This window comes from Bubalus kerabau, chromosome 11, assembly GCF_029407905.1.
Source record: "Bubalus kerabau isolate K-KA32 ecotype Philippines breed swamp buffalo chromosome 11, PCC_UOA_SB_1v2, whole genome shotgun sequence".
Classification (NCBI taxonomy): domain Eukaryota; kingdom Metazoa; phylum Chordata; class Mammalia; order Artiodactyla; family Bovidae; genus Bubalus; species Bubalus kerabau.
The window spans coordinates 103,269,989-103,286,562 of NC_073634.1; the positions used below are offsets into that span (position 1 = coordinate 103,269,989).

Genomic DNA, 16,574 nt, shown 5'->3' on the forward strand with positions numbered 1-16,574 from the left:
ACCATCTCCCTTCTCTGCCTTATTAAGTTTTCACCTCTGACATTATATATTTCACTCATGAATTTTATGTTTATATCACTCTCCGGCACAGCAACCCACAGTATTCTTGCCTGGAGAATCCCAAGGACAGAAGAGCCTGGTGGGCTATGGTCCATAGGGTCACAAAGGGTCAGACACGACTGAAGCGACTTAGCACAGAAAAGTACTCGTTAACTGTGTGCTCCCCAACAGGAAGAGTTTGGTCTCTATCCTGTGGGGCCCCGCACATAATAGGTGCTCAGTAAATATTTGCTGAGTGACCATTTGTGAATCTGGGAAGCCCCCAGGAGCCTCCCTGCCCCCACAGGCATTTCTGTGCCTGGTTCACGTCCTTTCATGGCATTCGTTATGAGTGTGATTTGGGGACCGCTGCGGGGCAGGCAGGGGAGGAGGGGGTCCCTGAGCTCCCTGAGGAAATGGACCAGGTTTCCCCTGAATCGAGTACTTTTTCCCCCCAGTAAAGTGACATCTTTTTAACATTTACTTTTCTGTATTTATTTGGCTGCGCCAGGTCTCGATTGCAGCACGTGGGAATTTTAGTTGCTGCGTGCAAACTGGCAGTTGCAACATGTGGGATTACGTTCCCTGACCAGCCGTGGAGCCCCAGCCCCCTGCAGCAGGAGCGTGGGCTCTTAGCCGCTGGACCACCCGGGCAGTCCTTCCACCGCTACAGCTGTCACTGCCATCCGGGTCTTGGTCCCCGTATTGGCTGCCCCTCCTCCCAGACAGGACACTCGGGCTGGGCTGGTCAGCTCCGAGCCCCTCCCTGGGGTCCATTCTGAGCCAGTCCTTGCAGTTGAGACATCCTGCTCCCAAGTCTAACCCAGGTGCCTCCAACTGTGGGCCCAGATCTTGGGGTCCATGCCCTCCCCACTTTCTTGACAGAATGAACTCCAGGAGGCCAGCAAGTCCTCCTGGGCCAGAGACCCAGGCAAGGCCTTCAGGGCAAAAGCTGGATTGGACGTATCTGGAGGGAGGAGGAGGCAATTGGAGGGGCTGGGAAGCAGGATTTCTCTGTCTCCCCAGTTCCTCTGGGCTTCCCGGATCCCCTGAGGTCTGAACACTGTGCCAACATGGGGATGAAAAGAGACCAAGCCAACCACCTCATCCCCTTGGGCCTAAAGGAGGGCCACTCTTCCTGCCTCGCTCTGTCCACCCCCAGGCCCCAGCACTGGTGTCCCTCCTCTGACAGCCCTTCCCTCCTTCACAGAGCTTTGCTGAATGGCCACTGCAAGTCAGGGGCCTTTAGGTGTTGGAGATACATTTACAGGTAAGACAAGACTCCCTGGGGCGTGGAGGGGGGTGGGCAGGGGGCGCGGGGATGGGACTCTAGCGGAGGGGACAGTGAACCATGATGAAAAAAATCTGCTAATGAAATCTGTGATGGTTGCTAAAGAGAAAAATAGATGAGGCTGGGGAAGGGAGAGGAGAGATCCCATCACATTGACATTGGAGATGAGGTGGCCGGGGAAGGCCCTGTAGACACTCCCTCACCATTCACTTCCCCCCACCGCATCCGTGGCCTCTGTCCACGCAGGTGGAGCCCTGGCTACTGGTCTGGGCCTCAGCTCAGGCCCAGAGCACCCCTCCACACTGAGGCCGGAGATGCAGAGAAGGCAGATTTGACCCTGTTAAATCGCGGAGGCCCAGCTCCTTGAGGAGAGGGCAGGCCTGTCCCCACAGGCCCTCGCCCGTCTGGCTCATCATACCCCTGGGATGTGCATGTGCCCGAGAGGCGCTCTTCCTGGGGCTCAGGCCTCCTTCCCTCCTCCTGGTTTTCGGGGCCTTAAACACGTTCCCAGCCACCCTGCCCCCCTCTCTTTCTCCGGGCTTGGAGGTCACCTTCCCCGGGCAGGCAGGTGCCCCCCGCCACCACACATGCCATCCTGCGGAGCCCTGTGGTCCCCTCTCCCGCCCCTCGCCCCATGAGGGCTGGGACCGCGCCGGTCTTGTTCCACGGCATCCCCAGCGCCCCACAAATCCGTGTCGAATGAATGAATGTCTCCGGGCCCGAGCCTCGGCCTCATTCACGTCAGATCTTCCGGGCCCTCCCTGGCCCGGCTCCGCCCTGGGTGGGGTTGGGTGCGGGGGCCGGAGCGCCGCGGATATCCGCCAGGGAGGTGACGGGGGTGGGGGGTGATCTCGCCCTCCCGGCCCGGGGACCGATGAAGCCGGGGGTTGGGGGGCGCCCCTCCGCGGGCCCGGCTCGGCCCTCCCCGGGGCCGCCGATCCGCCGGCGCAGGCCCGGCCGGGCGGGCGGGTGCGGGGCGGGAGGTGGCGCCGGGCGCTGAGTGGCGGCTCCGGGTCCACCCCCGGCGCGCCGGTGCGGGCGGGAGGCGGGGAGCGCAGGGGCGGCGGCGAGAGCGAAGCGCAGCAGCGAGCATGTGCCGCGGAGCTCAGTAACCAGGGACGACCGCGGCGACAGCGCGGCCGCGTCGGCGCCCAGCCCAGCGCAGCTCCGCGCCGCGGCGCCCGGAGAGGGCGGCGGCCGGACGGCCCGGGCCTGCCGAGAGGTGCCCCCGCGCCCCGGCCCCGCCGGCCCGGCGCAGACAAAGGCGCGGCCCCGGCCCGGCCCGGCCCGCCGCGCCCCCAACCCCGCGCGCCCCGCCCCGGCCCAGCCTCTCCCGCTGGGTGCCCCGACGGGGTCCGGCCCGGGGCGCGGGGGCCGCGGCCGCCGAGGATGGGGAAATCCAACAGCAAGTTGAAGCCTGAAGTTGTGGAGGAGCTGACCAGGAAAACCTACTGTGAGTGCGCGCGCTGGGACCCCCGCCCCGCGCCCCCGGGCGCTGCCTCTGTCCCCTCGCGCCCCTCCCCCCATGCGCGCCCCCAGCCCCCACCAGCCTGCTCCGCGCCCCCCGTGTCCGCCCCCAAGGGGCCAGCTCCCCGGGAGGCAGCCACCCTTCCTCGGCCGTTCCCTGCTCTGCCCCCTCACGCCCCGGGGCCCTCGGAAGCTCGCGGCCGCGCCCCCAGCCTCACACCTGGCCCTATTGTTCTAGGGCACCCCCCTCCTCCCACCCCGTCTCCACGCGCGCCCCGGACGTCTGCCGCCTGTCAGCGTGCGCGGGGCCACCCCCGGGACGGAAGGCAGGCCCCGGCCCCATCGCGGCCCCCTCCCAGCAGAGCTGTCCAAAAGGGCAGGGATGGGCACGAGCGAGGGGCGGTGGGCCGCGGAGGGGGCGCCCGCTAGCGAGGTGGCTCCGGCTGCGCTGAGCCGACTGGCGGCGGGGCGGGTGATTCATGCATCACGATGCCGCTGCTGCTACTGCCGCTGCCACTGCTGCGAGGTTGGCCTGTCGCCCCCTCCCTGGCCCTGATCGTGTGTTAGGGGGGTGTGGGGGAGGGGCGAGATTTGCCAGAGAGGTGGCGGCAGCGAAGGGTCCTGGGCACACTCTTGGCTGCAGGACTTCCAGGCTGATCTCTCCTCTGGCCCTGATCTCACCTTACTGGCTTCCACCTCTACTTGCCAGACTGGGAAGTGGGTTTCTGCAGCCCCAGGTGATCTGGCCCGATGCATCCTGTAACCATCTGGGGCACCCCTGAGAGGAGGGTCTGCCCATCTCAGATGTTGCTAGGTCTGTCCCAGTGTGTCTCTCTCCACTTGTTCAACTCCACACCTCTCCAGTTTGCTCACATCTCCAGTTTCTCCATCCTAGACTTCTCCCTTCCCTGCAAGCCTCTGGGAGATACCCCTGGCACACCAAGGGTTAATGGTGCTGGGTCCTGACCCACAGAGGTTTTCTCTTTTGGGGGATTTCAAGAAAGACTGCTGAGGGGTGGGGAAGGGCTTCTGCCTGGATCTGACTGGGAAGGGGGCAGAGATTCTGGGCTTGGGTTGGAATTCAGAACCCGTACCTGGGCAGCTGTGTGGATCCGGCAGCTCTGCGCCCTCCCTGGAGGTGGCAGACTGGCCACCAGCTGCACCGTTGATGGAGGCTCCGCTTCTGGTGGTGCATTGCACAACCTCTGCTCCCCGCCCCCCAACCCCGTTCCGTTGATCTTCTGAGCACGTTTGCAGGTCTGCCGGAGCCCATACTTCCACTCCGTGCCCCTCGGTCCCCATGTGCTTGGAATGAAGGGGGCTTTCCTGAGTGGGTGCTCGTCCCCACTAGAGGTACTGGCTGTTCTCCAGTGGAATTCTGCAGCACAGCGCTCACATCCCAGCAGCTGCTCCTCGAAGGGAGTGAGGCTTGGAGAACTCCATCCTTACTCCTCTCATCCTCTTTCTGAGCTGGGCAGGTGGTCCTTTCCAGTTCGGCTGCGGTTTTGTGAGGTTTGCTGGGCCTTCCTGCAGGCTCTGTCTGGATGTGACCCATAGCTGTCAGCAGGCAGGCTGCGCGGGGGGTCTTTCCAGGCAGAGAGCACAGTGGGCTTCAAAGGAGGGGTGGGCTTGGGTGCTCCAGGGTGTCTCCGTCATGGAGGGGAGCGGGGAGGTCCTGTGAGCTGAGTGAAGCCCAGGTTCCTGCTCCTGGAGCGCATCACGCGGCAAGCTCCTTGCTTTGCTAACGCATTGTCTTCACAGTGGTCCCAGGACCCAAGATCCCACAGCACCCCTGTCACCAGGCGAGGCCAGAACCCAGGGCTGTCCGGCTCCCAAGTTATGCCCTTCGAGAGACCTCAGAACTCACCCTGAGAAATCCAGAGACGCTTCTCCTCTTTCTGGTTTCTAAGCTCATGTTGGTAGACTCAGATGGGAAGTTTCCTGGGGAGGTCATTTTGTCCACTCCCCTCTCTCTGGGCAGATCTAGCAACTTCGGAAGAAGTTGAGTCAACAAGGCCTTGTTGGGAACCAGCCCCGTGGTGCTGGGCCGGGCCGGGCTATTTTTAAAGGCCTTTGGAGACCTGGAACAGTTCTGCTGAGGGAGTGAACGAGCCGGGTACTTTTTCTCAGGATCTCTTACTGGGTTTGGGCTGACGGAGATGGTGGCGGGCTCACGGGCCTTCTGTCTGTCTCCCTTGCCGGTGTCCGCTCCCCCAGGGCAGGCCCTTCCTTCTCTGATTGTGCTGGCACTTAGTAGGGCCACAGGTCTCTATTGAATGAAGAACCTCCCAGCAGGAACAGCAGAGAAAGCCTCCAGCCGGTGCTAAAGCCCCCAGCTGGGCCTCCTGGTGACAGGGCGTGGAGCCATCTGCTCTTTGTTCAAGGGATTCTGTGTTTTGTACAGGGTCCAGAGAGGAGCACTTAGGGAGGACTCTCAAATGTCAGAATCTCCTAGAGAGCCCCAGTTAAATACCAAGGTGCCCGGATCTGGTTGCTTCCCAGATTTCCAATTCTCAGAGTCTGAGCTGGGCCCAGGCATTTGTCTCCTTGACGAGTGTCTGTCATGCAGACCTTGGTTCCGAGGATTCCGGGCTCAAGACCCACAGCTGGTTCTGGGGGTCCCGGCATGTGTCAGCATCACCTGGTGGCCTAGGTCACCACCTCGGGTGACCCACAACCCGCTGCCAAAGGCTACAGGGGACCCCCAGGGGATCCCCAGATGTTCACGCCTCAGTGCCAGCTGCCATCCTTGGTGGGAAGTCTCCTGTTTTTGGAAGAGACGATCTTGGTGGGGTGTGTGTGTGTGTGTGTGTGTGTGTGTGTGTGTGTGTAAGCAGGAGGCAGTCTTGACGCTCCCACTATGTGGCCCTCCCTAGGCACATCTGGATTCAGCCTAGCTGAACCGCTTCATCATTCAGCCTTGACACTGCAAAGCAGACTTTTTTCCTCCCCTGCATATAAGAATTTGTAAGTCATCAGCACCCCATAACCCAATCCTCACCCCTTTCCGGCACAGTTCACATCCAGGGGCAGCAGGAGGTTTGCGGGAGGTGCACGCCCTGCCCAGCTGGGACTCATTGAACAGTGCTCGGTGTGGCCAGAGGCCTGGTTTCTATGAGGTCTGGCCTGCTCGTGTCCAGCTTGTTGTTGAGGCTGTTGTCAACCCTGTGTGCCCAGGCTATGGGACAGGCCAACTCTTCACCTAACTGAGCCTCAGTTTCCTCATCTGCAAAATGGGTGCACTCATGGTACCTGATTCCGAGGGTATGTGACAAGGCAACAAGATAATTTGCACACAACATGATACAAGGTGAATGGTTGTTGCTATTTAATCGCTCAGTTGTGTCTGACTGTTTTGTGACCCCATGGACTCTAGCCCGCTAGGCTCCTCTGTCCTTCGGATTTCCCAGGCAAGAATACTGGAGTGGGTTGCCATTTCCTTCTACAGGGGATCTTCCTGACCCAGGGATCGAACCTGCGTCTTTTATGTCTCCTGCGTTGGCAGGTGGATTCTTTAATTCTGAGCCACCTGGCTCCTTAACATGTGACACACACTTGTCAAGGATTTAAGGATACATGTTAGTGATCATAATTAATGCATTATTTTGACTATACAGTTCAGCTTCATCCTGAATTGGTCGCAGATATATCTTGTGGGCAAAGTACCTCTCATCTCTCTGCAGAGGAATCTTCCATGGCCCTGGTCTTTGTGCCTGGCACTCAGGAGGCATAGAATGATGAGACTTTTGGTTGGCCCGAGTCTTAGCAGGTTCTTGTACCCGCAGCAGTCTCCCTGCCCCCCTCCCCAGCACTTGTTAATTTTGAAGCTTCCCTGATCTACCATTCCCTGAATGCTCACTCTGTGCCAGGCCCAGAGATGGAAATGTGAATGAGAGAGATGTAATTCCTGCCCTCAGGTGGAAACCAGGCAGGTCATCTGGAAATCCGAGCTTGTGGGGCTCAGCCGTTTGTTGTGATCTGAGCTGCCTCCATTTAAAGGCTTCTGGACCCAGGCCAGCCAGTTCCAAGAGGCAGAAAGCTCCACCTCTCTCCCCTTCTTCTCTCCTCATGGTGCTCACTGCTCTCGCCATGGACCCTCTTTCCAAGACTCAAAGGAGGTCACCTCTCCCTCCATTCTTGGTCAGCCCAGGCTCTGCCTTGCCCTGGCTCGCCAGCCTGGAGTCTCTTTGGCCTTTTCCCTGATGCCCAGAATGTGGAGGGAGGAGCAGCTGGCTGGGCTTTTGGGGGAGCCAGCAGCTAAGGCCTCTGCGACCCAGAGCAGAGAAGGGGATCCCAGGAGTCTGGTTGAGAGATGCTGGTTGTCACCAGTCTCTCTGGCTTTGGGAAGGATCCAAGAGGGTCTCTTCCTACAGGGTAAGGGATACTCTCTGAGGGTCACTTCCCCCTCCCAATCTGCTTGGCCAGAGAGGGCAAGACATTGCCTTGGGGAAGGCAGGATCTAAGATAAATGAGCGAGTCGGGGTGTGGAGGGCCCCACCACCAGGCAAAGGATAAGCCACTCAGGACAAGGAAGGCCCTTAGGAAGGAAGGTGGCTTCTGCAAACCCTCTGCATCCCATGTACATGCGGGTAAGACCCAGGAGGCTGCTCCCTGACTCCACTGAAAACTAAACAGAGCACCAGCAGGAGGAATAGAGGTTAGACTCTTAACGCTGGTCTGGGCCTTTGGGCAAGAAATATTAAGTCTGTTGTAAACTCTGTATTCTGGAGAATGGGGCCGGGTCCTCATTCACGCTCTGTGACCTTGGGTGAGTCGCTCACCCTGTCTGAGCCCCAGTTTGCTCATCTGCAATACCTGCCCAAGTGACTCTGTGGGTCTAAAGGGGAGAGGGCTTTGAGGTCCAAGCGTGGGCTGGAGGGGAGCGGGAGATGTTTAGCCACAGAGTCTCCGAGAGTGCCGTAGACCCCAGGGGCCGGATGTGCTGGGGTTCTGGCCCTTTCCTTGGGCAAGCCTCGTCTCCTGGAGCCTTACTTTCCTCTCAAAAACAGACATCACAGGGGCCCCAGAGTCAGAGGATTTAGCACGCTGCCTGGTTCTGGCAGGGACCCTTTAAACCTCTCCCGGAGGCAGCTGGTCCTTGGAGGCAAGTCCTTGTCCTCCTGAGTGGGATATTCTCACTGGTTTACATTCTGTCCCTTGATGAGAGAAACAGAGGCCAGAGAGGGGCAGGGATGCCCCCAGAGCCCGGGCCACCTCCAAACACCTCTTCCGGCTTTCTGCCTCCTCCAGCTCCATCTGTCGCCACCCCCACCCCAGAGAGTTCTAGCATCTCACATCTCACAGTGTCAGGGAAAGCTCTTTCTCCTGGTGGCAGCCTCGGGACTGGACCCAGCCTCCTCTGCTCCCAAGGCCAGGCCTGAGCCCCTCTGGGGCCGACATAGCCGGCCAGTGCACGGGGCTCTTGCTATCCCTCATCCAAAGACCATAGGAAGGGACTTGGACATTTTCTGAGATGGGTGGGATGGGAGTCCATGGATGGAGGTGGTGGAGACATTAGATTTGGGTTTAGATATGGTTTTAGCACGTAGTCCAATGAATGGAGGGCTTCCTAGGTGGCTCAGTGGTAAAGAATCCGCCTTCTAATGCAGAAGATTCAAGAGACGAGGGTTCGATCTCTGGGTCGGTAAGACCCACTAGAAAGGAGATGGCAACCCACTCCACTACTCTTGCCTGGAAAATTCCAAGGACAGAGGAGCCTGATGGGCTACAGTCCATGAGGTCGCAGAGTCGGATGCTACTGAGCATGCACCTTTACCTTTCATCAGTGAGTGGATTGGAGAAGAGGGTTGCAGTCAAAGTTGTGTGACCATGGTGATGGACTGGGGGTTCATCAGAGGGGGTGGTGTTAAGACAGATCCTACATATATTTAGGAGGAAGACTCAATAGGACTTGGTACATAGGTTTCATTACCTTGTGAATTTGAGATTATATACTCTTTAACATTTAAAAATCTGACAATCGTGAATGTTTGCCCACATCATTAACTGCTCTTCTAAAACATGATTTTTAAATGATGCATCTTATAAGTGCAGCATATTTTATTTACTCTCAGGCCGCTGGACAGGTAGATTGCTCTTTTCTCCCCAGTGTAAACAGTCCTGTGACAACCATCTTTGTACCAAATCTTGGCATAAACATCTCTGTAGTAAATATTTGCACATGTCTCTTATTGAAGATAAATTTCCCCAAATGAAGTTGTGGCATTACAGGCTGGGAACATCTTAAAAGGCTTTTGATTGAAAAATTGTTCAGTTGCTCTCCACAAAGTATCAATGTGTTCCCATTTATATTTTCAGCAAAAGTGGATGAGGGAGTGCCTATTTCCCTGTATCCTTGCCAGCACCAAGTATTATTGTTTTCTTAATAATTGCCAACTTGATGAAGAAGAAAAAAGTAGCTCGCTATTTCAATATTCATTTCTTTGATTACTATAAAATAAAATCCTGGAATCTTTGAGCTAGAGGAGACTTTGGGGTCATGTAGTTCAATGTTCTCATTTTACTAGCGGACCAGTTGAGTACCTGAGAGGTGAAATATCTCTCCCAAGGCCACGTAGCAAATACACAGGGCAGGAACCTAGGATGGCTCATTCCCGTCGGGTCCCTCCTATGGTGCCATGATGAGTTGGCCTTTGGGATGGAGATGAGGATGTCACTGAAGTTGATGGGGTTCATCTTGTCCTAAATCTCTCTTGCTCTCAGGTAAGGAAAAACAAACAAACAGAAATTAAAAAGAGATTCCTTCTTACTGTCCTTATGAGATGAAATAGTTGGTATTGCATGTGGCCTATCTACCAGGGAAGAAAGTGAGAGTGTTAGTCGCTCAGTTGTGTCTGACTCTTTGAGACCCCATGGACTGTAGCCCGCCAGGCTCCTCTGTCCGTGAAATTCTCCAGGCAAGAATACTGGAGTGGATTACCATTCCCTTCTCCATGGGATCTTCCCAACCCAGGGATCAAACCTGGGTCTCCTGCTTTGCAGGCAGATTCTTTACCATCTGAGCCACAAGGGAAGCCGGGGCAGAGATCATCATAAATTAACAAGCCAAATTTCTAGATAATGTGAAATTGGGGTCAGATTCCCAGCCAGGGGTGGGACACCAGAGTGGTGAGGGCTCAAGCGTAAGTGTGTTGGCTGTGTTTCCCGTGTATCTCTGAGCTCTGGGTGCCTGGTGTGTGCCCATCAGCAGGCACAGGAACCGATGCCAGTAAGTGCCAGTAATTGACCTCATGGGATGGAAGCTGATTGGCCATCAGAATCAGGGGACGGTTCATGGCTACCCCCCTGGGAGGTCACAGGGTAGAGTGTCACGGGCCCTTGACTGAATTGGGAGTGAGTGGCAAATGCAGAAGACTTCTGTGTTTGGCCTGGCGGGTTGGCGGCTAGATTGTTCTGGGAGGTGGGGAGGTTAGGCCGGCTCCTGAAGACTGGGTTTTAGGATCCTGCGTGGACGTGGGCTGGGGGGACTGGAGACACATCTGCCTGGGGTTCTGTCCCAGAACCGCTGCAGCCTGGACAGTGACTGGAGTCGCTAGCTCCTTCTGGGCCTCGGTTTCCCTTTCTGTACGGTGTTCAGGCTGCCGGATGGTGGGACTTCGTTTGGGGAAGCGCCTCCCACCCCCATCCTGGCCCCCAGGGATGGAACGTGCTTGGGCTCCGGCGTCTGATGACTTGGCTCGGCCACAGGCACGTCCTTCCTCTCCTGATGCCTCCGTTTTCTCATCTGTGATCTGGGAATCATAAGTGAAAGTGAAGTGAAGTTGCTCAGTCATGTCTGACTCTTTGCAACCTCATGGACTGTAGCCTGCCAGGCTCCTCCCTCCATGGGATTCTCCAGGCAAGAGTACTGGAGTGGGTTGCCATTTCCTTCTCCAGGGGATCTTCCCGACCCAGGGTTCGAACCCTAGTCTCCCGCATTCTAGGCAGATGCTTTAACCTCTGAGCCACCAGGGGATCATAAGCCCCCCATAACACAGGGTGTTGTGTGTGAGGTCAGACATGGCAGAGACACTGAGTTTGGTGGCTCACTCGATGCCCCCTCTGAGCACATCACTGGTGACGGGGGGCCCGTGAGCAGTGACTCGTGAGGATCAGAAGCTGTCGCCACGGCAAGAGTTGGGCCGTAAATCACGTCTGTGGGATGCAGGCCCAGCTTAGGGTTCATGTGTTTGTCACCCACTCCTCCTGGGAGCTCTGCGTGGTCCCCGCTTTACAGATGAGGAAACTGAGGCTCAGAGGGGACTGCAGCTGGCCCAGGGCACACACCTGGTGAGTGATGCGGGAGGGGGGCGGGAATTGACTCTGGGCCTGGAGGAGGGGTCCTGTGCGGCTGGGGTTGGGGGTGCGCCGAGACGCTAAGGGCATGGGTGTGGGTGAGCGTGAGTGACTGTGGGTGCTGGGAGTGGGTGTTCAGCCCTGGCTCACGTGGGCACGCACCGAGTGTGAGTGATGGGGTCGTGGCGTGTGTCAGGAGTGGGTGAGCTGCACGTCGGTGTGTGTGAAGGCAGGTCTGAGCAGGTTGTGATGTAGGTGTGCAAGGAGGGTGGGGGCGGGGGCACTTGGGTGGGAGGCAGAGACAGGCTGGGGCTGGGCCAGAACTCATTGCTCAACTGCCTGCCCCAGGGCCAGGTGACGTGGCTGCCACGTCTCTCCCTTCCTGCCCTGGCCTCGAGGCTTTGGTCTCAGGGAGCCCCCAGCCCTCGAGCTGTGGGGAAATGTCATTGGGAGGAATGACAGTAAGGATGAATCCTGTTTACCAAGTGGGCACTTGGTGCCAAGCATGCTGAGTACAGAATTCCCACCTGTTTTCTCACTGCAGTGAGAACTATTGTGTCCATTTTACTGGTGAGGGAAACAAGGCCCAGGCAGGTTCAGGGACATGCCTAAGACCGCCCAGCCAGTCAGCGGCCAAGATGGGGCTCAAGCTTAGACTTAGACCCTTGTCTTGCCAAAGCCATGCCCTTCCCACCCCGTGCCAGCATCCTATCTCTGTTAGCCTTATAACCTTGGAGCTGCTGCTGAAGGTAGTGAGTGTCCCATCAGTGGAGGCATTCAAGCAGCTGCGGAGTATCAGACATTGCCAGGTGTTCCTGGATGCCTGGGCTGGATGGGAGGTTGGATGGTGGGGTGGTGGTAGGATCCTTCCAGCTGGAAACACACACACACACAGCCCTACTGATCTTATTTATTTTTGGTGATGCCATGTGGCTTGCAGGATCTTAGTTTTTCCACCAGGGACTGAACTCATGCCCTTGGCAGTGAAAGTGTGGAGTCCAAAGTACCAGGCCGCCAGGGAATTCCCAGCCCCACTGGTCTTGCTGTTCTGATTTCTGCAGGGGACTGGAGGCAGCCACGCTTGGCTTCCTCTGGGGCAGAGCTGAGACCTGCAGGCAGGTGGCAGGAGAAGGGCTGGGACGAGTCCAGGGAGCCCCACCAGGAGCGTGCGTGCAGTGGGCAGGGCCGCACCCCCGTCTCTGAGGCTTTCTTAGCTCTGCCCCATCCATGGGGGGCCTTGGATTCTAACCTTGTGTGGACCCTGTGCTGACCTCAGAGAAGCCTCCCAGCCTGTGAGCTCTGGAGCAGAGCACCCCACTGTGCAGTGTCCCCTGCTTTTGGGGATCCCGCAGACTGGGGGCTGGGAAGCTGATCAGGGGCAGCCTGAGGAGGGGCAGCCCAAGGGTGAGGCCGTGGACGCCCAGAGTACCCCGGTCACCCTGCCCTGCCCTGCCCCTGCCTGGCATGGGTGGGGTGCGTTGGGAAGTGTCTCTTGGACAAAGGAAGACGCGAAGTCCTCACGGGGGCTCAGAGGCACAGTGAAACAGAGGACCGCGGGGTCTGGAGGCCAGGTCGCAGGGCCCTGGGTCACCGTCCGCAACTTGAGGGCTGGGACACGTCTGGTGGATTTAGGGGTTTGTTCAGTGCCCAGCCTAGAGCACAGTGCAGGCCTGTGTGTGCCTCTGGGGAAAGCTTGGTTTTCCCAACGTGCTTGTCCACGTGTTGCTTTGTTTTGCTCCTCTGATAACCCGGGTGGGACCCATCTGTGCCCCGGCCCTGCCACCTGATGGGGGCGGGGAGTTGCCAGGGAGTCAGAGTCTGGGATCCCCGTTCCAGCCCATGACTTGCCGTGGCCTTTGGTGGCGCCGCTCAGGGTCTCCGTTCCCCATCTGTCGTACTCTCAGTAAGATGGGATGTCGCCTTTTCTCAGCTGCAGGGAAGCCTGACTGACCGTGCCCCCAAGGAGGCCATGCTCCCCACCTCGGGAGCCCGGCGGGGTGCTCGGGACGGGTGCGGGCCAGCTGCTGTCTCCGGCACTCCTGCTCTCACGAGGTGGCCCCGGAAGCTGGCTGGGCGTCCAGGCCACACTGAGCTCTGGATTCCCTGGCAGGGGAGGAGGAGGAGGGCAGAGGAATGTGGCTTTGAGGAATGTTTAACCCAAGGCAGAAATAGCACTCTGCTCTTTTTTTTTTTCATTCCAAGCTTGGGTTTTCAGCTAGGAAGTGGGCTCAGAGTGCCATTCTCTCTTTCTTCAGCCTCTGGCTCCCCGACTGCTCTAGCCTTCTGGGGGCAGGAAGTGGCCTCTTTTTTTTAAAAAAAAAAAAAAACTAGGAAGCTGCTGTGGGAACCAGAAAGGACCCTGGATTTGGAGGAAGGCAGAGTTGGTTGGGTTTACATCCCCGGTTCTCTACTTCCATTGAAAAAGACCCTGATGCTGGGAAAGATTGAGGGCAGGAGGAGAAGGGGATGACAGAGGATGAGATGGCTGGATGGCATCACCGACTCAATGGACATAAGTTTGAGCCAACTCTGGGCGGTAGTGAAGGACAGGGAAGCCTGATGTGCTGCAGTCCATGGGGTCACAAAGAGTTAGACACAACTTAGCGACTGGACAACGATAACTCCATTTCCCAGGCCTGTGATCTTCGCACCCTGACACCTGCTTTCTCTTCTAGGGGTGGGGGAGGAAATAGGATCTGAGATCCAGTGACCTGGTGGAGGTGGGGGAGGGGACAGGATTTGAGACGGCTTGTCAGTAGTGTCCGGAGTTCCCCCTCAGGGACCAGCCGGGCCTGGGTACAACGCCCAGCTCTTCTCATCAGCTTTGCGATCTTGGCCAAGCCCTTTCTTATGGAGCTTCCTCACTTCATCTGTAAAATGGACCCGTGACGATAGCCCCGCCTCCTGGGGTGGTGGATGGAATGAAGGTGGAAAACATTGGCCAGAGGACCTGGACATCCTAGACTCGAAAACCCTTCTCTGAGTCCTGGGGGCCTCACACGTAAAATGGGAAAACGCCCCCAGCTGCGGGCCTGCAGCCGGGTGACATGAGGGTCCTCACCAGGGATGAGTGCCCACTAGGACAGCTTTTCATCTGACCCTTCCATTTGTCTCGTTCCTCTGACCCAGGGACCCCCCACCCCCGCCCACACTCGGCTTAAACCAGCGCCCGAGTCCCCTCCACAGAGGTGCCCGGGGCCCAGCCAGTGCCTGCCCCAGATTTGGCGATGAGAACACGTGTAACCCACCCTGCTTCCATCGGGCTGTGGGCACCTTGTGGATGCGACCGCGTCTGGTCTCACAGTTCACTGCTCTATCCCTGGTCCTCAGACAGAGCCTGGAACACATTTGTCGGAAGGAAGGAAACAAACCCATCAGCTCACACGCTAATGGATGAGGGACGTTTCTTCTCATCCATCTTTGTCTTTGCTGTTCCTTTGCCTGGCCTCCTCCCACCTCCTGGCCTGGGTGATGGGGAGCTTGCCACATCTTGGGGAAAGGTGGGCCTCGGAAGGCAGGTGCTGGGAGGCTGGGCCTCAGCAGGTCAGGCCTAGTGAGGACCCCAGCCCCTCTCTCCTGCTGGGGCTGGGGAGACAAGGAGGGGGTCCAGCCAATCAGCTCAGCCCCTCCTTTGAGGCCCCTCCTGCCCCTCTTTGTAGGAACCACAAGATTCCTGTTCAAAGGCAGGAGATGGGGCTATTTTTGGCACTGTGGGGGAAAAAAAAAACGAATGCTTCCCTTCTGTTCAAAAATATATGGTGTGTGTGCTGGGCAGGCGGAGAGCTTGGTGGAGCTCAAAGCCTCTGCTGGCAGGGAGGGGGTCCTGCCCCAGGGCCCTGTGGCCCTGCCATTCTCCATGGCTCGCTAGCCCACACGGCCACGTTGGGCAGCTATTGTTTCCTTGCTAGGCCTGAGCGGAATGGGATCTTAATTAAAACCAACAGTAGTTGTCAAAATAAAGGAGAGGAGCCTGCCAGCTGCTCCCACCTTGATGCGTGTTTTCCTCTGCCCTGGCTCCGTGGAGGGGGCTGGGTGGTCATGAGAAGCATTCTGGGCACATCTCTGAGAAGGAGGGCCAGCCCCCCATGCGAGAACGGGTGGAGGCCCTGGGTGCCCCTGTGGGTGAGTCTGGCCAAGGGCATCCCTGGGCCACTATGCTACCCCTCACTCCCCAATCCAGAAAGTCATGGGAGTGCCAAGACACAGGGTAGATTGGATGGATGGATTTCTGGCCCTCCTGGTATTCAGTTTGGCAGGGAAACAAGATAGAGTATTGTGCGATGCAACGCGAGTCCACTGGGTCTGGGGTGCACCTGGGAGGGCTTCCTGGAGGAGGCAATGTTTTAGGAGAGACGGTTATCACGTATGGATGCGAGAGTTGAACCATAAAGAAGGCTGAGCACCAAAGAATTGATGCTTTCGAACTGTGGTGCTGGAGAAGACACTTGAGAGTCCCTTGGACAGCAAGATCAAACCAGTCAATCCTATAGGAAATCAACCCTGCATATTCATTGGAAGGACAGATGCTGAAGCTCCAATACTTTGGCCACCTGATGCGAAGAGCTGGCTCGTTGGAAAAGACCCTGATTCTGGGAAAGATTGAGGGCCAAGGAGAAGGGGCGACAGAGGATGAAACGGTTGGATGGCATCACCGACACAATGGACATGAATCTAAGCAAGCTCCGGGAGATGGTGAAGGTCAGAGAAGCCTGGCGTGCTGCAGTCCGGGGGGTCGCAAAGAGTCGGACAGGACTTAGCAACTGAAGAACAGCAAGGGGAGGGTTGCCAGATATGCTAAATGGTTATTCATTGTTTATGTGAAATCTAAATTTTTATTTGCTCACTTTGGCAGTGCGACCCGAGGGAGACATAGGAGCTGAGAAGCCACGGGGAGATTTGGGGAGAGGGGTGGTTTATGGGAGATGCTGAGAGTGTTTCACAGAGAAGGAACAGTGCGTTCTGGGTCCGGAGGCATCAAGCTGTGGCAACTTGGAGGCCCTGGAAAGCCGAAGGAGCAGGGGTGGGAGTGTAGAGGGGGTGCCCCCGGAGCCAGAGGCCAATGGGGGAGCCCTTCCGGGAAGCAGCTGACCAGCAGGCAGGGCTCCACCCAGAGGCCACACTGGTGGGGCCAGCCTTGGGAACCGGTGAGGACACGGGGTGCAGGGCGGGAGAAAGGGGGCTCGCCTTGGCTGAGGAGGCAGCAGCGGGTGCTCAGGGGCACGGTCCTGCCTCTGGTGGGTTCTGGTCAGGCTGGCGGGTGTGCGGGTGTGACTTTCTCGGAGTCCCAGTGCCGGAGTCCAGGACAATGAATGACCCACTCATAGCTCTTAAAGGGCCAGAGCTGGAGTCGGAACCCTCAGGGCTGCGAACCCTGGGCTCCTGGGGCTCCACCCTTGCAGGCCCTGGGATGTGTGCCCTGGAACCCTTGGGGGCCCCTGTGATGAAGGCCAGCCCGCGTGTCCCTCCCCTTCCCAGGACTAGG

The 16,574-nt window shown here is 57.8% G+C and overlaps 1 protein-coding gene across 1 annotated transcript in view; it reads left to right on the top strand.

Annotated features, from left to right (window-relative positions):
* Positions 1–2,376: 2,376 nt before the first annotated feature.
* NCS1 (neuronal calcium sensor 1) overlaps positions 2,377–16,574 on the top strand; it is a 52,818-nt gene continuing 38,620 nt past the window's right edge. Inside the window, exon 1 of the mRNA XM_055541399.1 lies at positions 2,377–2,783. Within this exon, the coding sequence (XP_055397374.1) occupies positions 2,720–2,783 (64 nt within the window). The 5' untranslated portion in view covers positions 2,377–2,719. The remainder of the gene's footprint in view (positions 2,784–16,574) is intronic.